Source organism: Pleurodeles waltl, chromosome 8 (genome assembly GCF_031143425.1).
Source record: "Pleurodeles waltl isolate 20211129_DDA chromosome 8, aPleWal1.hap1.20221129, whole genome shotgun sequence".
Taxonomy (NCBI): domain Eukaryota; kingdom Metazoa; phylum Chordata; class Amphibia; order Caudata; family Salamandridae; genus Pleurodeles; species Pleurodeles waltl.
This window is the reverse complement of record NC_090447.1, coordinates 456205928-456233402: the sequence shown is the minus strand read 5'-3', so window position 1 is coordinate 456233402 and position 27475 is coordinate 456205928. Positions and strand designations below refer to the sequence as shown.

At 45.3% G+C, this 27475-nt stretch overlaps 1 protein-coding gene across 1 annotated transcript in view; it reads left to right on the top strand.

The window, feature by feature from the left end:
- Positions 1-27475, top strand: part of LONRF2 (LON peptidase N-terminal domain and ring finger 2) — a 245336-nt gene that overhangs the window by 139061 nt on the left and 78800 nt on the right. The window contains exons 6-7 of the mRNA XM_069204393.1: positions 16647-16749; positions 23330-23444. Of these exons, the coding sequence (XP_069060494.1) occupies positions 16647-16749; positions 23330-23444 (218 nt within the window). The remainder of the gene's footprint in view (positions 1-16646; positions 16750-23329; positions 23445-27475) is intronic.

Here is a 27475-nt window from a genome sequence, read left to right as displayed (position 1 = left end):
TGAATCCTCGACATGCCCACCCAAGAGGGTAAAATTACCCTGGGCCATCCCTACCCCTTTGGGCTTTTTCAAGATGATGTAAGTCTTTAGCCATGCTAACTATGGGCTCTGAGGTACTGGGTGTATGTGTGGGGAGTGTACTATGGTAATCGTAGTATCCCCCCATGTCTAACACTAAATTATAGTTTGAAGCAGCCGCTGTACCTCCAGTGAACCCAGAGAGAAAAGTCGGGTAGGGCAAAAGCAGGATTCTTCTGCAACCAGACGGTAAATACAGAAGAATTGTCTTGGTATTCTGTTCTCTTCCTTTCACGTGTGACCTGTTATGTGTGAACCCAGCAGGCCGGTCATTCAGTATTTGTCACTCTAGCAGGATTTGCAACTACTGTCAAAAAGGATGATTATTACCCCCACCCTTCTGTTGAGCTCAAAGTAGTCATCTCTGCCTCTTCAGGTGGACCTGTTGATCAAGGTGACCTATGGTGCAGCTCCTAGAAGGAATTCCGCACTCCATTCACACCTTTTCAGGTGCTAATCGAGGGTTCGGAGAAGTTGGACAGTAAATGCAAATCGGCCTCCAGGAACTTCATGCAGGGAAAAGTTAACTTTCTAAAAGTTACTTTTTCTTAATATGTAATTTGTAACAACCATCAAAAAATACTTGACCATATTTTTTTTTTTTGTAACTAGCCCCATTCCAATAATACCGTATTAGGATTTTAATCTGTACTGTGATTTTCTACATAGGACTGCTAGCTAGGAATACCATGTGAAAAATAGCTTTGTGCTACTGGTCACTGAAAGAGCATGCTAACATTAAGTTGCTACATGTCCTACTTTTAAACACCATGTACCCTGCTTTGTTGACTACAATGACTACGTAGAGGTGACTTTTTTTAATATTTAAAAGGAAGGTTTTAACATGTCACACAATTATTTTTTGACAGGCTGATTTGCAGTTTTTATACTGCTACAGTCAGGCTACACTGGGTAGGCCAGAAGCCATGTTGCACTTCCATTGTAGTAGACGGCACGATATGTTCTGCAGTCTACTATTGGCATTTATCTTCCAGGCCCTGAGTACATTTTGTACCATATACTAGTAACTTGTAGGTAAATTGAATATACCACTGAGGAATATGACAATTCCACCATGTTTAAAGGGGAGCACTGGCACTTTACAACTGTTTAGCAGCAGTGCAGGGAGTTCTAAACCTGGCAAAAATAAAGGGTTTGACAAGAGGTGAAAAAGTTTGGATGGCCATGCAGAAAAGTTGGATTTCCTACACAAATGATTACTATTGAGTACATTGGAACACCTTTACACAGCATGTGGCAAGTGTTATGCTTTTAGAAACATCTGTCACAAATTTTTAGATAGGAACTATCCATAATTGAACATTGCATAACAAACTGGAGCATGAATTGAAGTTGCAATACCCCATCAAAAATGAGCTGCATGAATAACAGTGCTATGTAGGAGAATGTTCTGAGATAAAAAAAAAAGGGGCAATTATGTATATAAGTAGGGATGGGGGCGTGGCCAAGATGGCGGCTAGCGCAGAGGCTCTCTGAGAAGCTCCGCTCGCGGCCCAAACTATAATCCTTTAATTTCCCCCTCCCATGTTTACCTGGTGCCCTCCCCCAGCTTAGTGGGACCCCTGGACACTGAAGAGTCGATAGCTTGCCCGGCTGGTCCCGACTGGATGCTGTGAGCCACACAAGTCTGAGCTGGGAGCAGAGCAGAGCAGAGCAGAGCAGAGCAGAGCAGAGCAGAGCAGAGCAGAGCAGAGCAGAGCGGGGCGGCCGGGCTGGGGCCACGCGAGCACCCCCCATGAAATAGCGGAGACGAGCTACCCATTGAGGCGAGACAGTGATCCTGTGAGGGGCCCCTGGTGGAGAGGCCCCCCCCGAAGAAAGGATCTGGCTCGGCAGCACTGACAATTTGGGCTGGGGGAGCACGCCTGCCATCACGACCTGGGCGGAACGTGGCCCGGTCGCCTGCCAAATACAGACCATTCCCAGGGGCACAACTGGTCCGCCCCAGACAAGGAGATCGGGAAGCGTGGGGCCACCTCTGGGGGCGGACCGCGAGCGAAATGACTTGGTGGCCGGAGGGCGCGGGCGGCTGCGCATCGGGGCAGGAAATCTGAGGCAGCACAATAGCGGACCGAGCCCAAGAGCAACTGCGCAGTGAGCCGAGACCAGACTTCGACTCGTGAGGAGCGGCCTGAATTAGGGCGACCCAATGCGAGGCACACACAGCGACTAGTGGACAGCACCTGAGTCTGCTGCGACAGCGGAGCTCGCTGCGCTTGACGACAGGGCATATGAGTGCGCTGGCGAAGATCCCATCCGGCGGGGCCCCGAGAACAGGCCCACTGCCCTCGCTAGCTGAATCAGAAGGGTACGAGACCACTAGCATGTTCACTTCTGGAGGAACAGGACCTCCTGATCACATTTAGAACTGCCCACGAGGTGCCGGATCGCTCTCCTGACAAGCATGGCCCCATCTGAAGGCCACACACTGCTACAACTGTGGATCCATCGTGGCCCGGCCCCGAAGCGGCGGCCACGCGCCCCCTGATTGGTAGACTAGTATCTTGTCTTGGGTGGCAAGGGACATGCTACATTGATGATGCGAAATTGAGCCACTACACCCAACATAATCAGTTGGACACAGCCAAGGGCCCAACACTGATGCACGGGATTACAGTGACAACCTTCTCTCTCTAGCACCTGCCCTGTGCTCGGAGACGCGCTTGGCCAGCGGGGTCTTACTGTCCCCACACCCGGGTTGCACCCAACCTGACTGTGCCAGAAGCTCGGAGGGACTGGAGACAGTACCAGCACCATAAGCGACCTCATCAATCATGGCCAGGCCAAAACCACCCAGGCCACATCTACTGGCGGATGCGGAAGATTCGAACCCTGATGGCCCAGCTGGGAAGCAAGCTGCAGCCCTGCAACAAATGAACCTGACACTGCAAGCACACTCAGCACAGTTCAATAAGCTGTTACAAGCAGTGTTAGACACGAAAACTGCACTGGAAGGGAAAATAGACTCTGTAGTAATTGAAGTAAACCTACCTAGGGCGGACCACTGCAAAGTTGCAGAACGAGTAAATGACAACAAACAATCGCAGACACTCAACCCGAAATCAAAGACTTGCGCGACCAGGTACAGCGAATGGAAACAGAGGTCAGCCTACTCCAGAAGAGAGCGGAAGACGCGGAGGGACGCTTGAGGAGAAGCAACATCAGATTCATAGGATTCCCAGAGTGAACAATCACCTAACGTTGAACAATTCCTGAAAAAGTGGCTTCTGGAAAACGTCATGATGAACGCAACATCACCAATGTTCACAGTGGAGTGTGCACACCGAATCCCGAGCGTCCCACCACGGCCAGGTGGCCCCCGACCATTGATAGCGTGCCTACTGAACTTTTGGGACAGAGACTTGAGCCTACAAAGATTCAGGACCCAGGGTCCCATATGGATGTACAATGACGTGATAACAATGTACCCGAACTATACCGTGGAAGTACAACGTAAGAGAGCGTCCTTCGCGAGAGTGAAAAAATGACTGCGAGACAATAACCTCTCCTACTCCCTGCTCTTCCCGGCACGGCTCTGGGTAATAGATGGAGAGGAGACTCCTGTTTTCCTTTCCCCCGAAGACGCCTGGACATGGCTACACGCCAGGGGCATGGCCCAGCTCAAGCAAGATGACATCAATCGGAGTACATGGCTCACTCCCCAACCCCGAAGATGGAAGAAATCAAAGTCGGGAACACGCCCATCCAAAGCATAGGTGGCAGAAAGCCCTGAGGGAAGCCAACTTGTTTACATCGCCGCAACATCAGACGTACCGAGACCCAGATAAGACAGGCTCGGACCTTTCAGTGGATCCAACTAGTGACTTGTCCTCTCCTTCGGCGCTCGGTCAGGAGCTCACACCACGTACAGCAGATGACCTCTAGACCCCAAGCGGCTACACACAATGGCAGAATGTAGCACTAGGACCCAGCAGATGCTGTGAAGAGATGGCTAGATGCCATAAAATCTCAGCGCTCCTTTCCCACAGGTGCAGACATCAAGAACGGAACAGGGGGAGACCGTGCGGAGCATGACTGGGGGGGATGAATATCCAGCTGGGACCGCCAAGAAGGGACACAGCGAAACTGACCCCACGCCCCACACACCCCCAGGGGTCACCTGAAGGATCTTGTCATGATAGTTGATGCAGTGGGCACTGGTTGTGCCTTAATGTTATCAGTTGGGCTTCACCTACGAAGTCCCTTCTCAGTTCCTTTCCATTCTCTCTTTCTATTCTTTTTTCATTACACTATGCAAGGTTGTTCCAGGGTAGGTAAAAGGGGTGTGACGAAAGTGGGGGAACTGGTCAAATTTGGCCCAAGATCCTTGTCCTGGCTGGGCACCGGGTCCTATATTACCTCTAACGCATGTGAAAATGTCCACTTATAACATAATGACCTGGAACGTACAAGGCATGGCTAGCCCTATTAAACGTTGCAGAATTTACGCATATCTCAAAAGGTATCAAATTCACATTGCTTTACTACAAGAAACACACTTAACGACAGAGGAGTTACGTACCTTACAGAATAAATGGCAGAGCCTAGCTTACGGCACCACCTTCTCTGCATATGCCAAGGGAGTACTAATATGGATAGCCCCAGAAGTACCCTACACCGTAGGCCACCACAAAACAGACACAGAAGGCCGGTATATACATTTGGAGGGTTTATTAGATGGCACACCGCTCACTATGCAAAAACAACAAGTGATGGACGGAATGCTGAACATTGTCAAACACTCACCCCCAGTAACAGATCTGGGTTTAATCCATCGTTCTTTTGCTCACCATGCCACCCCAGTTTGGACCCAGCCATATGCAAATCAGTCTTGACCCTGTTCCTCATGGGAACAGTCCAGCCCGAACTGCCAAGCCAGGTCCTCACTGGACCGGAAACAAGCATCCTGGGACCGGTTTCGGGGTTTCACCCCTCATCAGCCAGGCTAGCTTGAATCCAGTGGCATGGGAAGCACGGGACCCACGTCTGGGCATACCCTTCCCATTTAGGGCGACAAAGCAAAAACAACAAGTGATGGACGGAATGCTGAACATTGTCAAACACTCACCCCCAGTCACAGATCTGGGTTTAATCCATCGTTCTTTTGCTCACCATGCTACCCCAGTTTGGACCCAGCCATATGCAAATCAGTCTTGACCCTGTTCCTCATGGGAACAGTTCAGCCCGAACTGCCAAGCCAGGTCCTCACTGGACCGTAAACAAGCATCCTGGGACCGGTTTCGGGGTTTCACCCCTCATCAGCCAGGCTAGCTTGAATCCAGTGGCATGGGAAGCATGGGACCCACGTCTGGGCATACCCTTCCCATTTAGGGCGACAAAGCAAAAACAACAAGTGATGGACGGAATGCTGAACATTGTCAAACACTCACCCCCAGTCACAGATCTGGGTTTAATCCATCGTTCTTTTGCTCACCATGCCACCCCAGTTTGGACCCAGCCATATGCAAATCAGTCTTGACCCTGTTCCTCATGGGAACAGTCCAGCCCGAACTGCCAAGCCAGGTCCTCACTGGACCGGAAACAAGCATCCTGGGACCGGTTTCGGGGTTTCACCCCTCATCAGCCAGGCTAGCTTGAATCCAGTGGCATGGGAAGCACGGGACCCACGTCTGGACATACCCTTCCCATTTAGGGCGACAAAGAAAAAACAACAAGTGATGGACGGAATGCTGAACATTGTCAAACACTCACCCCCAGTCACAGATCTGGGTTTAATCCATCGTTCTTTTGCTCACCATGCCACCCCAGTTTGGACCCAGCCATATGCAAATCAGTCTTGACCCTGTTCCTCATGGGAACAGTCCAGCCCGAACTGCCAAGCCAGGTCCTCACTGGACCGGAAACAAGCATCCTGGGACCGGTTTCGGGGTTTCACCCCTCATCAGCCAGGCTAGCTTGAATCCAGTGGCATGGGAAGCACGGGACCCACGTCTGGGCATACCCTTCCCATTTAGGGCGACAAAGCAAAAACAACAAGTGATGGACGGAATGCTGAACATTGTCAAACACTCACCCCCAGTCACAGATCTGGGTTTAATCCATCGTTCTTTTGCTCACCATGCCACCCCAGTTTGGACCCAGCCATATGCAAATCAGTCTTGACCCTGTTCCTCATGGGAACAGTCCAGCCCGAACTGCCAAGCCAGGTCCTCACTGGACCGGAAACAAGCATCCTGGGACCGGTTTCGGGGTTTCACCCCTCATCAGCCAGGCTAGCTTGAATCCAGTGGCATGGGAAGCATGGGACCCACGTCTGGGCATACCCTTCCCATTTAGGGCGACAAAGCAAAAACAACAAGTGATGGACGGATTGCTGAACATTGTCAAACACTCACCCCCAGTCACAGATCTGGGTTTAATCCATCGTTCTTTTGCTCACCATGCCACCCCAGTTTGGACCCAGCCATATGCAAATCAGTCTTGACCCTGTTCCTCATGGGAACAGTCCAGCCCGAACTGCCAAGCCAGGTCCTCACTGGACCGGAAACAAGCATCCTGGGACCGGTTTCGGGGTTTCACCCCTCATCAGCCAGGCTAGCTTGAATCCAGTGGCATGGGAAGCACGGGACCCACGTCTGGACATACCCTTCCCATTTAGGGCGACAAAGCAAAAACAACAAGTGATGGACGGAATGCTGAACATTGTCAAACACTCACCCCCCAGTCACAGATCTGGGTTTAATCCATCGTTCTTTTGCTCACCATGCCACCCCAGTTTGGACCCAGCCATATGCAAATCAGTCTTGACCCTGTTCCTCATGGGAACAGTCCAGCCCGAACTGCCAAGCCAGGTCCTCACTGGACCGGAAACAAGCATCCTGGGACCGGTTTCGGGGTTTCACCCCTCATCAGCCAGGCTAGCTTGAATCCAGTGGCATGGGAAGCACGGGACCCACGTCTGGGCATACCCTTCCCATTTAGGGCGACAAAGCAAAAACAACAAGTGATGGACGGAATGCTGAACATTGTCAAACACTCACCCCCAGTCACAGATCTGGGTTTAATCCATCGTTCTTTTGCTCACCATGCCACCCCAGTTTGGACCCAGCCATATGCAAATCAGTCTTGACCCTGTTCCTCATGGGAATAGTCCAGCCCGAACTGCCAAGCCAGGTCCTCACTGGACCGGAAACAAGCATCCTGGGACCGGTTTCGGGGTTTCACCCCTCATCAGCCAGGCTAACTTGAATCCAGTGGCATGGGAAGCACGGGACCCACGTCTGGGCATACCCTTCCCATTTAGGGCGACAAAGCAAAAACAACAAGTGATGGACGGAATGCTGAACATTGTCAAACACTCACCCCCAGTCACAGATCTGGGTTTAATCCATCGTTCTTTTGCTCACCATGCCACCCCAGTTTGGACCCAGCCATATGCAAATCAGTCTTGACCCTGTTCCTCATGGGAACAGTCCAGCCCGAACTGCCAAGCCAGGTCCTCACTGGACCGGAAACAAGCATCCTGGGACCGGTTTCGGGGTTTCACCCCTCATCAGCCAGGCTAGCTTGAATCCAGTGGCATGGGAAGCACGGGACCCACGTCTGGGCATACCCTTCCCATTTAGGGCGACAAAGCAAAAACAACAAGTGATGGACGGAATGCTGAACATTGTCAAACACTCACCCCCAGTCACAGATCTGGGTTTAATCCATCGTTCTTTTGCTCACCATGCCACCCCAGTTTGGACCCAGCCATATGCAAGTCAGTCTTGACCCTGTTCCTCATGGGAACAGTCCAGCCCGAACTGCCAAGCCAGGTCCTCACTGGACCGGAAACAAGCATCCTGGGACCGGTTTCGGGGTTTCACCCCTCATCAGCCAGGCTATCTTGAATCCAGTGGCATGGGAAGCACGGGACCCACGTCTGGGCATACCCTTCCCATTTAGGGCGACAAAGCAAAAACAACAAGTGATGGACGGAATGCTGAACATTGTCAAACACTCACCCCCAGTCACAGATCTGGGTTTAATCCATTGTTCTTTTGCTCACCGCTCACTATCACTGGTCTGTATGCTCCCAATGTAAAATAGGGAGAATTCCTCCTGTATCTCACTTCTCCATTATTTCAGGACCCCACCTTGCATTACATATGGGGTGGGGACTGGAATTGCATACCAGATATCATTGCTGATAGGTCACACCCACCTTTGGAAGGAGCTCCCTGTAGGAAGACTTCCCAGACGTTTTAGGCCTGGATTTCAGAACACGGGCTGGTGGATGTGTTGCGCACATTGTATCACCTAGATAGGGAATACTCCTTCTTTTCCCCGGTATACCGCCTTCATACTCTAATAGACCTGCTGCTTTGCTCGACTGCGCTGGTTAGCAAATTCACAGGAACCTCCTGTCTCACTAAAACAATATCAGACCACTGTCCGCTACTGAGCACCGGTCGTTCGGGCAAAACAAGGACGCGCATCCCCACTGGGCGACTACAGCAAAGCCTACTGTTACACCCACCAGCCCGTCACAGGTTAACAGGGCACATCTCATCGTACTTTAAGCTCAATCACGGGACAGAGTCGGCGCGCGTCACGGAGTGGGATGCCCACAAGGTGATAGTAAGAGGTATGTGCATGTCAGCGGCGGGAGGGACACAGCGCATACTATCAGATGAATTGAGAAGGGCCCCTCTCTCTCCTGAACTTTAGATTGTAAACTGATAAGCAAGATCCTAGCTAATCGTCTACTCCCACTGATGCCACACGTGGTCCATGAGGACCAATCGGGCTTTATTCCGGGGCGCAACACGTTCATGAACATCAGACGTTTATTGATAACCATAAGTGTAACACCCAAGTCTAACCACGACCGGGTAGCGGTCTCCCTAGACATTGAGAAAGCGTTCGATACATTGGGTTGGCCCTTCCAGCTGGAAACATTGTTCTGGCTGGGAGTCGGGAGTGTTTTCCTGAAATGGATAAAAGTACTGTATGCAGACCATGTCACTCAGGTTATAACAAGTGGAGTAATTTCAGATGAGTTACCGATAGGCAGAGGCACAAGGCAGGGATGTCCATTGTCCCCACTCATTTTCGCCTTGGCAATGGAACCACTTGCCGCACAATTCAGAACAATGGCGCGGGAATGGGGCATACCTCATGGGGACGGCTACCAGATCATTACCTTATACGCAGACCACGCTGCTTCGCTCCCGGGCATGCTACAAATATTGGATCAATTTGGTGATATATCAGGCCTGCGGGTCAATTGGTCCAAATCCTGTCTGTTTCCGTTAGCGCCGACACCAGTGGAAATGCGACTCAGCACTCCGACATACACACTGCCATGGGCTTATAAAACCTTTAAAAATCTAGGCCTACATATATATCATGCCGCTGCTGATCTGAGGGAGGGCAACCTGGGGCGCGCGCTCCGCTCCATTAAAAGTATCTCTGCCGTTCTGGGGATCAATCCCGCTTTCACCCATAGGCAGAGTAGCAATTGCCAAAATGATAATCCTACCGCGCATGCTTTATCAATTGTGTTATGGTGCAGCGCAAATTCAGTGGGCTTGGCGATGGTTCCTGACCCCCCCGAACTCAGAGGCAAAATTGGTGCAAGCTGCCCTCGGACACACAAGCATATTGTAATGGTTGCTGGATAGCTGTAGCCCGGCCGCTCAAAACAATACTCTGATGCGGATAGCTCACTGGTGCTGTGGCCACTACATACTAAACGGGAACGGCACACCTCTATACTCACCCAGAATAGCACTATTATCTGTCCCAGGGATTTCTAAGCTGGCCAGGCAGCACACATTGCAACAGTGGCCCGCGAGAGGCATCCAAACAACTGGAGATATATATTCAGAGGGTCACATGATGCCTTTTGCGGAACTTACCTCGAGACACAAGGTAGACAGGGGATGGTTCCTGACATATTGTGCTCTACAACAATTCATGTGTCGTATTTGGCGATGCGGAGATCGAGAACCTCCTACATGGCCCGTACTACACAAGGTGCTTTCCAGCCTGGGAGAACAACGCAGTGTATCACAGCTATATAAAGTGCTACTAGATAACCTGGAAGTTGCTCAGCCTAAGATGAAGGAAAGGTGGGACGGAGTCCTCTCGGCCCCATTGGACCAACAAGATTGGAATATGGCACTAGGCTTGGTGCGGTCTGTGTCTCGTAACCCTAGGTTTCTCTTTACACAGTTCAACTACTTACACCAGACTTATTTGTCCCCGCACCCGCTACAACGCATGTTTCCTCAAGCTCCTCAGTAGTACTGTGGTGAGGCGGATGCAAAATCTTTCCACATGATGTGGGAATGCTTGCCTCTTCAGCGTGCCTGGCAAGACGTGACTGCCCTGACTGCCGAGCTGGTTGGGCGTCCGCTCTACCCAACGCCTGCCTCCTGCTTACTGGGCATCCGCCCGCACTTGAAAAAGAACAAGCAAACACAAAGATGCATTGAGCTGGCATTTATCTTATTCAAGAGCCTGATAGCAATGCGATGGAAGGCGCCGGCTGCACCAAACATCCAACAAATGGATAAAGGATATGCTGAAGTGGGCGAGAGCTGAGACACAAACACTACACTCACTCCAAGATAAGGGAATACAAATCAAGGGGATGGATACTTGGGACACCTTGGTCACATCACTAGAATCTATGGATGATTCCCGCCCGCCATGATTGCACGGTCGACCTTGATCAGCAAGCCATAATTAACACAATCCACAGATTCGAATGGACCCTGTGGTCTGAAGATACACGCCACTATTTAACCCTAAGTTATACCTCAACCACAATGCACTACACAGAATGTGCAGCACAAGCAGACACCCCCGAGATGTTATGTATCGAACAGGAGGGGCCGGGTTGAGGGGGATTCCCAGGAAATGCTGTTAGGGGAGGGACAGGAGGGGATTGTTGGCAGCAGCTGACCACAGGTGGTAGCTTTGGAGCCCCCCCCCCCGCCCCGCCCCCAGCGCAGCCCCGGTCACCATGGAGTGGGGTGCCTAGGACCAGCACACTATATCACCAAAGAGGTCACCTCTACCCTCCCATCGCACTGGCTCTGCTCGTGGGCGCAGCTCCCCCCCCTTCCTCCCCCCAGTCTCTTGTTTATGCTCACTTCCGCAAGACAACACCTATCCTATGACTGCCCGCCCTCGCTCGGAACCCCCAATAGGTTAACCCACACCACTGGAAGCATAGCTATACCGTCTTCTTTCACTCTTCTTTCTCTCCTCTCTCCCTATGTCCCTCATAATCTGGACGAAGTATTATAGATAATAACGAGAGCAGCGGTTGATGCTCAGATGTATGCAGTAGTGTTTTTCATATCAATAAAGAGATTTAAAAAAATGTATATAAGTAGGGATCTACTAGTGTTTATAAGTGTGGAACAGTGTGCCGAAAGCACTATGGGGGTTGGGGTAGGGTAGCATGCCATGTTTTAGAGGGGGAAGAGAAGTAGTGGTTCAGGGCAGATGAGAGCAGCAATTTAATGGTGTAGCTGTAAAGTGCGATGTTAATGACTGTTGCTTGGTGGGCTGGATTACAAAATCAACCCAGTCATATGTTCGTAAGTACTGCAAAATGCAGGTAGCCCAGCTAGATAGAGGGTCCTTCCGGGTAATGCAGTCTTTCAAACACATTTGCCCCAAATTATGTCAGATACTGACAATTAGTAATTGAAGCTGTGTATTACGCTTCCAAGTCTGTCGGGCCATTGTCAGCCTTTTCTTGAACCATTTAGTGTTACGAGGCCAGAGCCTACGTATGCTCAGTTTCTCAACAGATAGAGCTGTTGCAAATGCTCTTTGCGAATGAGGTCTGTAAGGTCTAACATGTTGTGTAATGTGATCAGTGAGGCTGGTGCTTAGAAGCAATAACTGTAAGATGTCCACATGAATGGAAATATCTGTGACCAGCAGTGTGTTAGGTTAGAGCAGGTTACAAACCTTCCACAAGAGGTGTAAGCGTGTTATTCTTTTGTTTCCTGAGAAACAACTGGCTACAAAGCCTACCTTTGTAGAGTGTATTGGGGATGGGAATCAGAGGACCTAGTATGTTGGCAAGCAATTTGACAAGGATTCTCACATCAGTACTCAGTGGTGGTATGTGTCTGATGTGTCTGTAGCTGGCACAGAGCAGCAGGCTCTTTCCTGTCTTTGGAATTAATTAAATTATGGCTTTGTTGAATTCTTTGTGTAAGTAACCCATACATTCTACATCCCACATAACTTCTGCAATACTTTAGTTTGGTTGATTTTATAAAATTCAACTAAAAACCGTCCATCTCCTGGGTCCTTTCCAGTACACCTAATGTTGATTGTATTTGCAAGAGAGCCTGGCACAATCAGCGCCACAATGCTGGCTCCCAGGTGCAGGGTATCAGCATGATCACAATTTTATAGGGTAGAAAAATCATAATAAGTTCCCTTATAATATTTTGTAAGAAGATGAACAGTAAACTACTTTGATCACTTTTTTCTGGATAGTCAACTTTGATTCATTTTGAGCTGAAATTTGAATAGCCTTGTGGCCTTCTATCCTTTTTTGTAATGCTTTCTCATTACTCATTGTAGGGTGTGTCCTATAGGCTCTCATTATTCTAATGAGACTACTGGATTTTGAGCGGCAGAATCACCTGCAGTGTGGGAGACTCAGTCTTAACCCACTACAGGTGACACCTGTCGCCCCAGTCTGGGTTTTGCTCCAGCTAACTAGCACTGCCTCATCTCTACCCAAGAGCAGGGATGATTGGGCAGCAGAGTGCATGACATAATTGATTCCTCAGGGAAATCGTGGTTACTCGGGTCTCATCCGTTTCTCTCAGTTACAGTAGTCTCACATACACACTGACAAACCGAGGCAATATAAGTTTCAATAAGGTTTTAATGAAGCAACTGCATATTAGATAGCAAACATGTACTGCAATAACCAGGATGACACAGAATGACAGAATTAGAATTGTGACAAGGAGAGTGAAGCATAGAAATAACCCTACCATAATGTCACTGGAGTCAATAGACTAATTCCTACCTAGGCTATAATAGACAACAGCATGTTAAGCTCTAATTCTGCCCTTCAGGTTCCCCTGGGAAGACATCATCCCCCATATCTGAGCAAAGGCCTGAAGTCTGCATAACCAGCTGGAGTGAAGCGTTCAGCAATCAGCTTACAGTCTTGGTTCTCTGGCTGGAATCTCCCTCTAACGTGTAAGGGACAAGGAAGCGTTTTTATAATAAAACAGCTGATGTTCTGAGAAAATGTCCCTATGTAAAGATGTGTGTTTTTCTATGAATGCCAGAGACGAAACTTTTACCACGTTCACCGGCAACCTATCTTACTACGTCCTTGAAAGAAGCACAGAGTGAGCAAGAATGTCTTGTTTGAGAATGTAGTGCTGGCCTAAGCAAAAACAGCTAGATACTGAGAAATAAAACAAGACCACAAAAGTGGCTATTGCTAAAATTATAAAACAAAGCTGAATAAACATCTATCTAGGTAAAAGTGCACAGCAGCAGGCCTAGTGTGCTAAAATAACGTGCATGGAGCTATAACTAAAATGGCTACACAACAGGCATACACGGCCTAAGAAGTAAAATTTACTTTGAGTTTAAGTTTGGCTCAGGTGAGTTGCTGGTTCAGTGGTAATAAAATGCTGTAAGATCTCTGATAGAGGCCTCAAGTGTCTCCTACTTCTTCCAGGTTTCCACTTCCTTATGGCAGAGCCATTCTCATGTTGCCCCAAAATGATACTTTTCTAGTTGCCTGGAGTAGGTGCTCAAAGGACTTTGAGCCCTTGTTGTGTAGAAGGAATTTTCCAAATAGGATTGCAATGTCTTCTTCTCTTTAGACCGCTTGTATTTCAGGTTGTTCATTTACCATCAGCCCAATGGTGATTTGTGGTCAAGAGATGAAATAACAGGTAGAGTTGAATTGTGGTATGATCAGGGTGCCTCTCTAGAAGGCATGTTCTGCAGAATGGAAGCTGATGTGAGGAAGAAATCAAAACTGTTGAAAACGTAGTCCCTATGATTGGGATAGAGAAATCTCCAAATTTCAGCTATTGTGTAGTTTTGTATCAGGTCAGATAATAAATCCAGTCTCTAAGGAAAGCTTCTCTAATGAGTAGCTTGTGAGCTTACTGGTAGCTCTTCTGTTACCTGTAAGTAGATCTCCTGTCTGCTGACCAAACTACTAAATTAGAAGCGTTTGCTTTGTTTAATTAATACACAGATAGCAAAACTGAGAACGTATAGTCAATAGGAAAACATGTTTTTTTTTTCAAAACTAATAATCTGATATTTAGATGAAAATGACTGAATTTCCGGGATATATTTAAAGATAATATTTGAATAAGAAATCATGTGGCATTGGATAAACATTTTACAATCAGTATTACCTTGGTGCCAGAGGCATGCAGCTATGGTTGTTATGTATATCCCATGCCTGAATCACTGAGCAATCAGCTTGCATATGGTGGCCCCTAACTTAATCTTGTTTGATATATCCACTATTACAGCACTAATATTATTAGTAGCTATTTCCAATTAGACCTTCCTCCCCCAAAAAACCCTGAGTTCACCAACCTTGCCAATTAGTCTTCACCCTACCATATTCTACAAAGAGTCTGGAAAGCTGGGAAAAGACCGGACGTTTGTTCCCACTGAGGTTGTATACTGGGACTACAATCAGTAATCTGCCTTTAATCTAAATAGCCGTAAAGAAATCAGTGTCTTTCAAAACGGAGATAGGAAACTTTTTCCTGAATAATACCTTACCAACTCCCTCTTTAGTTTAGCAGTGATATAATGGACAAATATAGCAGGGCCTTTTTTTTCCTTTTGTGTAATCTGAGCAAAGCATGCCAAGGGTCCTGTGTATTAGTGATGCTAGTGCAGAGTGGATCCCTGCAGTGGACTGTAAGAGGTAGTTACCGGACTTGTCACAGGTTTGGAAAGGATGAGGACTATCCTTCGGAAACCCAAGCCAATTAACTTGGACAAATCTCTCCTAAACCTCTGCACTTTCATCTTCCCTCTAATTATTCGAATTTTTATCTCTGTCCTCTCTCTTGTGCCAAGTCTTCAAAATACTTTAAAATACTCTTTTTCAGCCTCTTTCAAATTTTTACCAGATTTGGCCGAACAAAGGACTTTAGTCATCTGCCTGAGATTACATATTTCTGGTTAAATCAGAAAGCCAAGATTGCAATCCACAACTTTTGATTGCAAATTCGGGTTAGCCTTACATTGTTACTTCCTCTTCTCAGCTTCGTCTCCCTTTCCAAATCTGTACATGCTTAATGGTGTTGTACCGGTCTGTAAGTGACTCCAGATTTGACAGGCAAGGAACCTGAAGAACTAGGATTTGAAATGTTTTAAGGCTCATACTGTTTGATAAAGCTGTGAAATAGGGATAGTGATTCAAGATTAACCCGTTTCAAAATTCTCCTTGTTTACAGGTTCTCCTCCCCTGTCCTTTATAATAGTGCTTATTTTTGGGGTTATAACTTTTAGAACTACACAGGTGCTTTTAGGTACAGGGAGAAGTGATTTACGAAGAGCAGCCAATGGACATCATGTGAAGTTTGTCCTTTTAAGAACCAGGATCTTTTCAGTGTTATCTTATCCACCTCCAACAATATGTCCCCCTCCTCTTGTCAGTCCTTCACTGCACTTCTTTCTGTGTCAAACATCCTTTCTGTCTCTTCTCCATTTGTCTTCTTCCCCATTTCCATTCCTCTTGTTTTCCCTTTCCTTTTCCTTTTCCCTTTCTGTTCCTTCCAACATTCCTCCTATTTTCTCCCTTACCACTCCACCTTTTTTTATGTTCATTTATTTGTATCATCCATACTGCATAATATATTTGCTGCTAGGTGCTTTCTAGAGGTTGAATAAGGTCAGTGTGGGCAGAGAGAGGACAAATGATAGCATAATAATTTACTAGAGCATGTAGAATACAAGGCAGACAGAATAAAGTAAACATGCAGGTCATGAGGTCTTTTCTGACCCTTATGATAAACTAGTTGATGTTTCAACAATCAATGGGTTGATTACCACCCTGGAAATAGAGCCGCCTACAGAAGTAATACAAAATAGCAGGTGATCATGCAAAGGGAGCAGACACCATTAAGGTGAATCAGCGATCAACACTTTTCTTTTGCTTATGTATGATGGCGCATTGCAAACTTGGTTGAAAATATGTGAAGAGACACCCACAACATCCAAACGCCATACCTCACTATGACTTGTTTACTTTTCCATTGTGCTAGGTATTTCTGTTGGCTTATGGACATACATCTAATAGTGTGCACTTAAAACCACCATTTCTGCAGTTGCAATGCAAGCAACGCCTTTCATAGCTAAAAACTGTGTGTGTTGATACATTATATACTGCATCTTTTTGTTGACTAGTTTGAATCAAAGCTCAGTCTTTCACAGGTCAATAATGTTTTTCCAAGCCTGTTATTTCTTGGTATTGGTAAAGCATTCTACTGCCTTTGGTTCAATTTTCACTGACCTTAACCTTTCTTCATGTTATTTTAATTATTTTTCAGCTGCAGAATCTTTGCCTGAGAAAACTGTGACCACCTATAACATCTGTGAGATTTCTCTAGTCCATTTGGAGAGCTCTGACTTTGAGTGTTCTCTTTGTATGAGGTAATCATTAACCTTTTTCAGTCTTCACAGTCTAGTACTAAGTCATCTGCAGACCTCTGAAGGAACTGTAACACTGAAAATGAACCACAATCCCTTTATTTACATCACTTTAGCCCGATTCCTGTCCCTTAGTCACTGGTTCTTGATTTTGCATACAAAAGATACTGTATGTTATTGTTAATATAATCTTAACATAGTCTTCTCAGATGCATGCTGTTATTTTCCCAAAATAAGTGTAATGTATGGATTTATTTCTCCTTTATATTGCAGGTTATTTTTCAGGTATCAAAATCTTAGATCTGAGATGTGGTTCTGTGGGAATGACAATGACTGTGGGTGCCTGGGTGTTAAGATCTCCATTCGTCCTTGCTTTCAAACATTTCCAAGGGGTCTTTAAGTAATTTTTAAGTTATTTAGTTGGTTGACTTCTATAGAGACCTCTATAGTCTTGGAGAATTTATGCAGAGAAGGTTGGTTCTATGATTGCATTGCTAGGAACAGTGATTGTTTTATAGTAATATGTTTGATGGCATGTGTGGCTGTAGATACACATGTTGCGCATACTTCTGCCTTCTAGTTTTGGGTCTGTAAGTGTGCAGGTTGTTTTTCTTCAAAGAAGTCTTTCAAGTCACAAGGTAGAGTGACTTCTCCTCTTGGTGGTAATGCGCATGGGCATCGACTCCATTGTTAGATTGTTCTCTTCTTCCATTGGATTCGGTCATGTATCACCAAGCTTCAGATCAAGACTGTTTCAGGCTCTTTCCGTTCGGGAATCACCTGCCTCCTCCTCCTCATACCACTGAGGGCAAAGTCATCAATCCCCTTCCAGAGGATACCACACGGGCAACAATATAAACGGTAGAGGCAAAGTTGCTTCCCCGCATGGTGCTGCACTGCCATAAAACAGTGACTCCCTTCTCCCAGATCATTCCCCACCTGTCTGGGGACGATTGCAGCAGTTCTTCCTCACTTGACAATCCATAACATCGGATCAGTTGGTGTTGGACATTACCCATCATGGTTACTGTCTGGAGATCATCAACAAACTTCCAAACATTCCACCTCGTCCTCACAGGCTCTCTCCAGGTACATACACTGCTCAAGCAGGAAGTTCAGGCTCTCTTACTCAAAGAAGCTATAGAGTCCATCCCTCTACAACATCAATGATCAGAAATATACTCTCTATACTTCCTAATACCCAAAAAGGATGGATCTTTACAGCCATGATCTACGGCCATTAAATTATTACATCCTGTCAGAGCATTTCCATGCTGTCGCTCTCCAAGATGTGATCACGCTTCTCCATCAAGGCGATTTCTTCTCGCCACTAGACTTAAAGGATGCATATTTTCACACTCCCATGACACCAGCACATCGCAAATGGCTTCGATTTTTGATAGCAGGCAAACATTACCAATTAAAAGTACTTCCATTCGGGGTAAAAACTGCACCTCAAGTGTTCACAAAATGCCTAGCAGTGGTAGCAGCCCTTTTGTGCAGACAAAACAAGTATGTTTTTCCGTATCTAGATGACTGGCTCATCAAAGCCAGGACTCTCCTACTGTGTCTTCAACACACCTAAACTATCTCATACTTACTATATCAATTAGGTCTCACCGTCGACTTCCGAAAATTCACACCTTAAGCCTCTTCAGATTCAACCGTATTTGGGGTCACTCTAAACAAACAGGATTATCCTATCCAAATGCAGCACGAGTACACAACTTTCAAACACCCAGTCAACAATTCACAGTCAGAGCTGTCATGAGATTTCTTGATATGATGACCTTGTGCATCTCCATAGTACCAAATGCATGACTACACGTGTCCGCTGCAGGAATGTCTGGCAAGCCAGTGTCTCAGTCACATGGTCAGTTGGAAAGTCTGGTGTTGGTAGATAGTGCATTCATCGCTCTCTGCATGGTGGAACACAAAAACCTGTTAAAAAGAGCGGCCTTTACTCGACCCTGTTCCCCAGATCATACTAGCAACGTACTCATCACGGACTGGTTGAGGTGCTCACCTACCGGATCTCACAGTCCAGGGTCTTTGGGACACCAAACACCAGAGTCTCCACATCAGCTACCTAGAGCTGTTTACTGTTCACCTTGCGTTGAAAGCATTCACTCATCACCTAAGCAGCAGGGTTTTCTTGATCCGATCAGACAACTTGACAACCATTTACTATTTGAAAAAACAGGGAGGGACACATTCCCTACAGTTATCCCACCTATCGCAGAGAATCTGGCATTGGGCTCTCTGTCAGAACATTTGTTTGTTAGTGGAACATCTTCCGGGAACACAAAACAACTTTGCTGATCTTCTCTGCAGGATGCGGCAGCAGGTCCATGAGTGGGAACTCCACTCACAAGACCTACTCCTATACTTCCAAAGGTGGGGGGTTTCCAGATCTAGATCTGTTCGCAACTGCGGACAATGGAAAATGCCCAAACTTTGCATCCAGGTTCCCACACCCCCGATCCAAAGGCAATGGATGAACTGGTCAGTGATATTTGCCTACACTTTTCCACCTTTCCCTCTTCTTCAGTTTCTGGTTTGAACGCTCAGGCAAACATCCCTCACACTAATACTGGTGGCTCCCACATGGGCACGACAGCTATGGTTCACAGCTCTTCTCAAACTAACAATAGTTCCTCATGAGAAACTTCCCCCCAGAAATCGGGCACCAAATTACCAAAGAACTAAACTTGGCAATTAGGCTCCTGAAGTCATAGAGTTTTGTTATCTCAGTCTTCCATCTGACTGTGTGGCCGTCCTTAAAGAATCATGTAAAAGCCCAATTAGAGCATGTTATGCAGCTAAATGGAAAGGATTTGTGTGTCATCGCAAGACATTGTTACCTACTACATCTACATTCTGGCCTTGTATTCCAATCCATACGCTTACATTTAGCAGCAGTTGCTGCATACCTTCAAAACAGACATCTGTCTCTGTTTAAAATACCAGTTATTAAAGCCTTAATGAGGCGCCCTAAAAGAGTAGTTCCACAGCAGGTTCCACCAGCACCTTCATGGAATCTTAACATTATTCTCTCAAGACGTATGGGACCTCCGTTTGAACCACTACACAATTGCTCCCTCCAATTTCTGTCTAGGAAGTTTGCTTTTCTCATTGCCATTACTTCATTCAGATGTGTCAGTGAACGCCATGCACGAACCTTGGAAGAACCTTTCTTCCAGCTTCATAAAGATAGGGTAGTTCTTCTCACAAACCCAAAATTTCTTCTGAAGGTGGTCTCCCACTACCACCTTAATCATTGGAATGACGTGTGCACCTCCCTCACCCAGAATCAGTTGCGGAAAGGGCTCTTGATACTTTAGATGTTAAAAGAGCTCTTATGCACTATATTGACAGAATTAAATAATTTTGTAAACCAAATAACATTTGGTTTCATTTGCCCCCTGACAAATGAAAGCCCATCTCTAAATCGGGCATTGCTAGGTGGATAGTTTAAAGTATACAAATGTGTTACATTAAAGCCAAAAGAACTCTGCCCTCAACTCCTAGAGCACATTCTACTAGCAAGATAGGGGCTTCAATGGCTTGCCTAGGCAATATACCAATAGCTCAGAGGTTACCATGACCTATAGGACGTTGTCCGCGGCTCCCCATTATGTTACTTTTTTTTGGGGCAGTGGGGTAAGGTAAGCCCGGCTTCAGTAGTACTTCAATTTTAATCTCTGAACATAACTGGGTTGAAGATGATGAAGGTATTATAATCATATACGTCCTGAAAGCCTAGAAGCACGCCCAATGCCCGATAATTAAGTCCACACATCCAAGACCACGCCCGCAAGTTACCCCCCACTCCCTAACATCTTAATTTTCTGGTGTTTCCTAGCGCAAACTCACAATGCACCTTTTCACCTTGTGTGTTTTTCTAATTAGTTTGTTTACTGCCCTCCAAGTGAGCCTTCACTTGCAGCTTTAATATGAGGGTGTATTATTATTCAACCATGTTGATTCTCGTTGTATCAACCTCATTGTGAGGAAGAGTTGAGTTTGCTCTGCTCACAAACCGTATACACATTGCTGCAGCAGACATGAAAATCCAATGAGCTGCCTGAGTTCATTTTTATTTCCAAGAGTGTTATTGTGCAGCAAAAATATCTCTCACATAATTTCAGCACCAAAGTCATTGTTTTCACACTCCCATTGTTTAGTAAAAGTACAACTTAAACACGCAACCAATGAAATGTTCCTCACAATGACATTGTGGAACACTATTTTAAAACACCTAGAGTTCTGTCAAAATAGTGAGTAAAGAAACTGAATGGAAAGTTACAGTTCTGCTCTAAAATGAATCACCGTCAAGCCCTCACTTTGCCCTGTGTGTGTGGGTCTATCTATCTTCCCCAGATATAGCTCTGTTTCATCCAGATTACATCACTGCAGTGCTTTACCGTGAAGGGCAGTGCGTCGCCTCATCTGTGCTACATAAGTGCAACTGCCAAATGCAGAGTGTACATGTGCACGCAAGCAGAATTGTTTCATTAAAAAAAAAGAAATGGAACGTACCAAAAAAGTTGTAAAATGATTTTATTTCTAATTTGACCCAATCTAAGAAAATAACCAAAAATGCAGCTGTAAAGTGGAGCAATAGAGAAACATCCATTGCCCACAGGGCAGATAACACAGAGAAATGTATTGGCAATCACAACGTTTTACTGTTCTTTACTGGAGATGCATGTCCGTGTGGTCTTCCTTGTGTCACATTCTTTTATTTTGTAAATGATGTACTGAGGCAGCCCATAAGTACTAATGAAGGCGCATTATCACCACATTTCCATCGCATCCTTTCATACTGTATTTCACTTTTTTGGGGAGCTCAATTATCTTGCTGTTGAGGCACCCCCAGGGACCAGATGCTTGTTTTTCGAGAGTTTATGGTGTTACACAAGCCTAAATTTAAAGGCTGCAAGGGCCCCTGGATTCTGCATCCGAACGGGCTGCTTGGTGTGCCACAACCTTCAAGCATTGATTCAAACCCCAGTGCTTTCAAGGCAGTTGCGTTGTCACATGTTCCCTTAAATCTGTGTGCTTGTTGCACGGTGCCCATGGCTAGTTGTGACGGTGCACAGGGGTGCTGTGGCGCACAGTTTGGGAACCACTGCATTGCTGATTGTTAGAAATTGGGTCTCTGGTTGGCAGAGGTACGCACCCTGTCCAAGTAGGGACCACAGTCCCAGTCAGGGTAAGTCACAAAACAACCAAAATCTTCCTGTGCTCACCCTCCAGTAGCTTGGCCCAGAGCAGGCAGGGCTGCTTAACTGAGAAGGCAATGTGTAAAAGCATTTGTGTAATAACTCGTACAGTAGCACAGTGCAAACAACACAAAAAGTACTCCACACCAGTTTAGAAAAAAAGATTATTTATCTGAATAAAATCAGACCAAAATGTAAAGAATCCAATGTACACAAGTAAAGATATTAATTAAAAAAGATTAACACTTAGTATAGCAATTAAAAACACAATAGCTCCAACTTGGGCAATTATGATGTCTTGACAGTCGTTCCCAACAGCCCGACTCCTCTCGCGAGGAAGTGCGGGCCAGTTGTGGGTTCATATGGACCCCAGGCACAGTACCTTTGGTAAATGAAAAAACAAACATGTAGCAAGGAGTCTGGGAGATGAGGCGTTGCTGGGGCTGGTGGCGCATTGGTTCCTGGCTGTGGCCAGGGAGGTGAGGTGTCTGTTTCTCAGTGTTGCACAGGCAAGGCGAGATGTAGGTTCCGTCCAACTTGCGCGGGAGATGATGCAGCATTGGTGGCGAGGCATAGGCTCCTTGTGACCCGGCGGGGTCGATTAGTCCTACAGGTAAAGGCGTGAAGTATCGGTTTCGCAGTGTCATGATTGCACCGCAGAACTTCAGTTGTGTTGCGGCGACTTCAAGATTACGTTGCAGGCCGTGGTCTTGTGTTCAGCGAAGACCACAGAGCCAGAGCAGGCAGTGGTGCAGTGTCAGACAGTGGCACTGGTTCTGGAGTCGCTGAAGTTAGTGGACTAGCTAGGAGCTAGTAGATGAAGTCTTCGTGGCCCTGAGACTTCAGAACAGGAGGCAAGCTCAAGCCAAGCCCTTGTACAGCACTTGTGGAGAAAGGCAGAGTCCATCCAGTCGGGAAGCATGCGCAGTATGTGAATCTACAGCACTACATGCCACAAACAGATGCTTACTGGGTAATTAACATTTTCCTCACTCTTAATGCTTAATGGTCATGGAGTTCTGGTAAGTTATGTTATTTACAGTTTTACTATGTAGTTAAAAATCATAAGCAGAGTAAAGGTCATTGTTTTAAGCCTACATACTTTCATCTTACTTCCATCCTTTTTCATCAGAACTCTGATTTACAGAACTAGATGATGAGACTGAAAATTGCTCTTCATTTTATTTTTTTCATTACAGAATTGAAATAGTTTTCTCTTCTTGAGAACTAACCGCAAGCCAAACTAAAATGAATGAAGTAAAAGACAAACGGAGGGCTTGGTCTTTCATTTCTCCCAGAATACTTCTGCATTCCAGGCAGCACTAAAGTAACTATCTTTTCTTGTACTTCATTAGGCTGTTCTATGAGCCAGTCACTACGCCATGCGGACACACATTTTGCCTCAAATGCCTTGAGCGCTGCCTTGACCACAACCCACACTGTCCACTGTGCAAAGAAAACCTTTCAGAGGTGAGATGCTAAAATTATAGTTGCGAAACAGAGTAATTGTGTAACTAATTTTGTTCATGTGATTCTCAAATACATGTACATGGTATGCACTTGACTCTACATGTCTTCTCTAATGTGGTAAGCAACACTGCTTTGGACTTTCTTAGTACTGGTTAGTCACCCAAGAATGTAATTCTTACTTGCAATTTCTGCATCAAAGAACAGGGAGTCTCAAGCAAAGGCTTCATACACCCTAATCCCATCTGCCCTTTGAAAGGACAATAAGGTTTTGGGGCAGACAGTCCTAGCTGATTATTCTTCTGAGAAATACACAATAAGTACATATTATATTGTTTACAATATCATCAAGATCATGCAGAAGAAACACTTCTCTATTACTGTTTAAAGTCTCTTATAAATAGCAACTTCTTAAGCTGAAAATGAAGAAAGCCACATGTGTAAATGATAATGAAATGGTGCACACTGTCTTCAAAAGCAGATTTAAGAAATGTCTACGTTTATTTGGCCAGTGCATATATAGCAATGGTTGCAAACCTGTGTATAAATGTAATTGACCAGGTATTGGTGATTACAGAGGTAAGAAAGTCCCTTTGGTTCCATAACATGTTTATGGGCAGAAAAAATTGGCTTTCACTAGACAATGATTGGCCACTTAGGCTGGTGCACCACATCTCTTATTGAGAGCTGTCTTTGTAACTGAAAGTCAACTGTTTATTTATTTATAATTTATGTTGGCATGTTTCTTTAGCAACATAAATACAGCATTGCAATCGGAAACTTTGTATGTAGCATCTGTGACCTTTCATTGATGAAAAGAGTTTGGATTATTTAGACATTTTGTGAGTTTAACAGATTGTTTTTGATAAATTACCCCAAAATTAGAGTATGTTCGCAAGAACATGTTGAACAAGGGTCCTAAAAACTGTTTAGCAAAGGAAGTCTCTAAATGTTAGATGGTATGCTCTATTTTCATACACAATAAAAAGATACAGTTAATTAAGTTGAGCCCTTTTTTGCTGAAGAATAAATAAATAAAAAAACAGCAATTACTAGTAAGACAAAATACTGTTTATACCTACAAGCACATGTCCCCACTGGCTTTATATATAACTTATACCGTAATATTACAGCAATCAGGAACAAGGATAATATAGACTGACATTGTAAAAGAAAATATCTGTTGGGTTGCGAATGTCCCCTGCATGGTGAAAAGACGTCCCCTGCTTGGCGAACAGATGTCCCTTTCTCTGAGTGTTTGATTGCATGTTAAACTAGTATACTGACTTTGTGAGTGTGCCATTAGCTCAAGGCCTGTCCCTGGAAATTAGAGATCTAGAACCTGTTTAGTGAGGTATAGAGGCCTCCGAAGCATGCCCTCATTGCATGTATAGGATTGCTGTCCATGCCCTGGATAAGTCAATAAAGTGATGGTGGCAGTGGATTGAGTTTTTGTGAATCTTTAATATGACCAGGTTTTTTTCCTGGGTCACGTGAGGTATTAGGACTCTGTGTGTGGTGATACCCTGATTTATAAGACCAATAGAATCTGTTTCGGGTGGCCACTGGTTTAGCACAAGTAATCTGCCTAAGGAACAGGCAGAAAATAAAAATGACATCTAAGAAAACCAGCCCAAACTGTTTCTAAAGCCTTAGGCAGTAAATCCAAATCCACTTTCTGGAAAATGAGTATAAAAGTGGGGCACAAACCACCCCACTTTCTTCCAGTTCCTACTTCTTCTTGACTGAGGGTGGGAGTGCGCAGCAGTGTACTTGTAGGACTGCTTTGTGAACAGGACTCCTGTCTGCATGACAGCCAGGGTCCCAGAGGTCGGGAGACATCATCGGAAGTCTGCAGCTTCCTGTAGAAGTTGAAGGTCTGCCTAAATGCCTAGAAGCCTGCCTGCTTGAGGAGAAGAGTTCCTGGCTTTTTAGCGGTAGAGACTGTCCAGGAGGAGGACACCAGGAGGCTCCCAGCACGTGGAACACCAAGACGTAGCTGATTACCAACACTCAGTAAAGCCAAAGCTGAACCAAATTTCGAGGGGTCTCCTGATGCAGTTCTGAGCTGCTTAAGAAGTTACACATTGAATTCTCTTATGTATAACACAGCTCCGGCTAGTAATACAAATCAATCCTACTACTTATCATCCTTCTACAGGCTCCGACTCGCCATTTCTTGCCGAGTCACATTTGTGCGCTTGCATCTGTCCCTCCTGGGAAACACTTTCTATCATTTTTAGGTTATACTTTTGACTTTCTCAGACACAACATAAATTAAGTCCTGGTGTTGATCCAATAATTCCAGTGGATCTAAGCGTTGTGACAGACCGTACAGACCTACCATAATAATAATTTAAAATAGACAAGCTGTACTAATACTTTATAGATTGTGACAGTCATATCTCACATTTTGTCACTTAGCACTGTGCATGTTTTTTTACCCTACGGTCATTGTATATGTGTGTATATATATATATATATATATATATATATATATATATATTACTGTATTTAGATCATGTTATATTAAAACATTGTTAGGTAACACACATATTTCTCATGATAATGGTGTAAATACTACTGCTACCATAGGGACCATTGTTTTTGTGAAGTTAGTTATTACTCAGGTCCCGTTGGATCCAAGGGTTTCCATTATGCTTTGAAAGAAATTACAAACTTATTGGGCATAAGAACTATTAAACTAACATTTGGTATAATTGCTAGTAATCTGCACATTTGTCTAATCTATCCCCTACGCTTGTATCTTTACCAAGTTACCCTATGCAGGATGAACTTCCCAGACATATTATTGTCAGTTTATTGACCTATATATCAACATGTATAAATGTTTAGCATCTCTGTGTCTAAACTTTTATTTATATTTTATTTCATTCTATATGGTGTGTGGGAATATATGATACAGATGTGCTTTTATGTATATCTGTATGTTTTATATAATTTCTTACAAATATGTAACATAACTTTTTTCAAAATCTGCTTCCTTCTCTTAGGTCAATTTTTTCAGACCTTTTTTCAGAATTTTGATGTAAATCTTAGAACACTTTAAACTATATTTTTAATAGTACATTTCAATTGCTGATTTTTATTATATATTACTTTACTGTTGTTTAATTTTAGGGTTATGTTTTTCCTGGGAGTTCCTTGCCCTGTGATCAAATTAGCATTTAAAATATGTATGTTCCTTTTAACCCATGTCTCTGCAGCTTCAACTATTGACTGGGGGTTGAGGAAGCTTACTGCTTGGCAAACGTTATACACATCTGTCGGAACTCCTTTGAGTGGGGCATGGGCAAGCAGGTTTAATTGCCCCTCGACCCTGTGGTGGCTGAGGCCTTTTACTCATCAGTGAAGGATTAATGGTATCTTATCAAGTTATTAGAGCTACAGCAGACGCTTCCCTCCTAGCAGCGCATGAGTACTGCCATGATGTCGCTCCTAGAAGACACTCTTGGCTTCGCCTTACGTCCCTCAAGGCAGAATAGAGCAGAGAATATTAAACCTCCCATTCTCAGATACTACTCTATTTGAAAGCCACACGGATGATGAGATCGCACAAATGAAAGTGGAAATGGAGACTCTGAAGGCAGTTGACTTAGAGAGAACCAGAGAGCAAAGAAAATCTTTCCGTCTCTACCAATGTAGTTTATATACGCAGACGGTTCAAATCCCTCAGTGGTATCAAGGATGCCAACAAGGTGGTGGACAGCAGCAGCATCAACTACCTTACCAAATATACCAAAGGAAGCAGGCTAGGGGAAGATCCACCCAGCAGCCCCCTCAAGGAGGCAAGCAACCATCAGGGTCAAAAACCTAAACTTTTACGTTCCCCTTCCCCCTATGGTAGGGGGAAGCATATCTCATTATCTAGCAGAGTGAGAAAACCACAAAAGATGCCTGGGTTCTGATCAATGTGCAAATGGATATTGTCTCAGGTTCACCAGCCATCCATTGTCCATCTCTCCGAAACTGTCCAACTTTCAGCTCCTGCTGTTAAGGTCGGAAGTCAACAT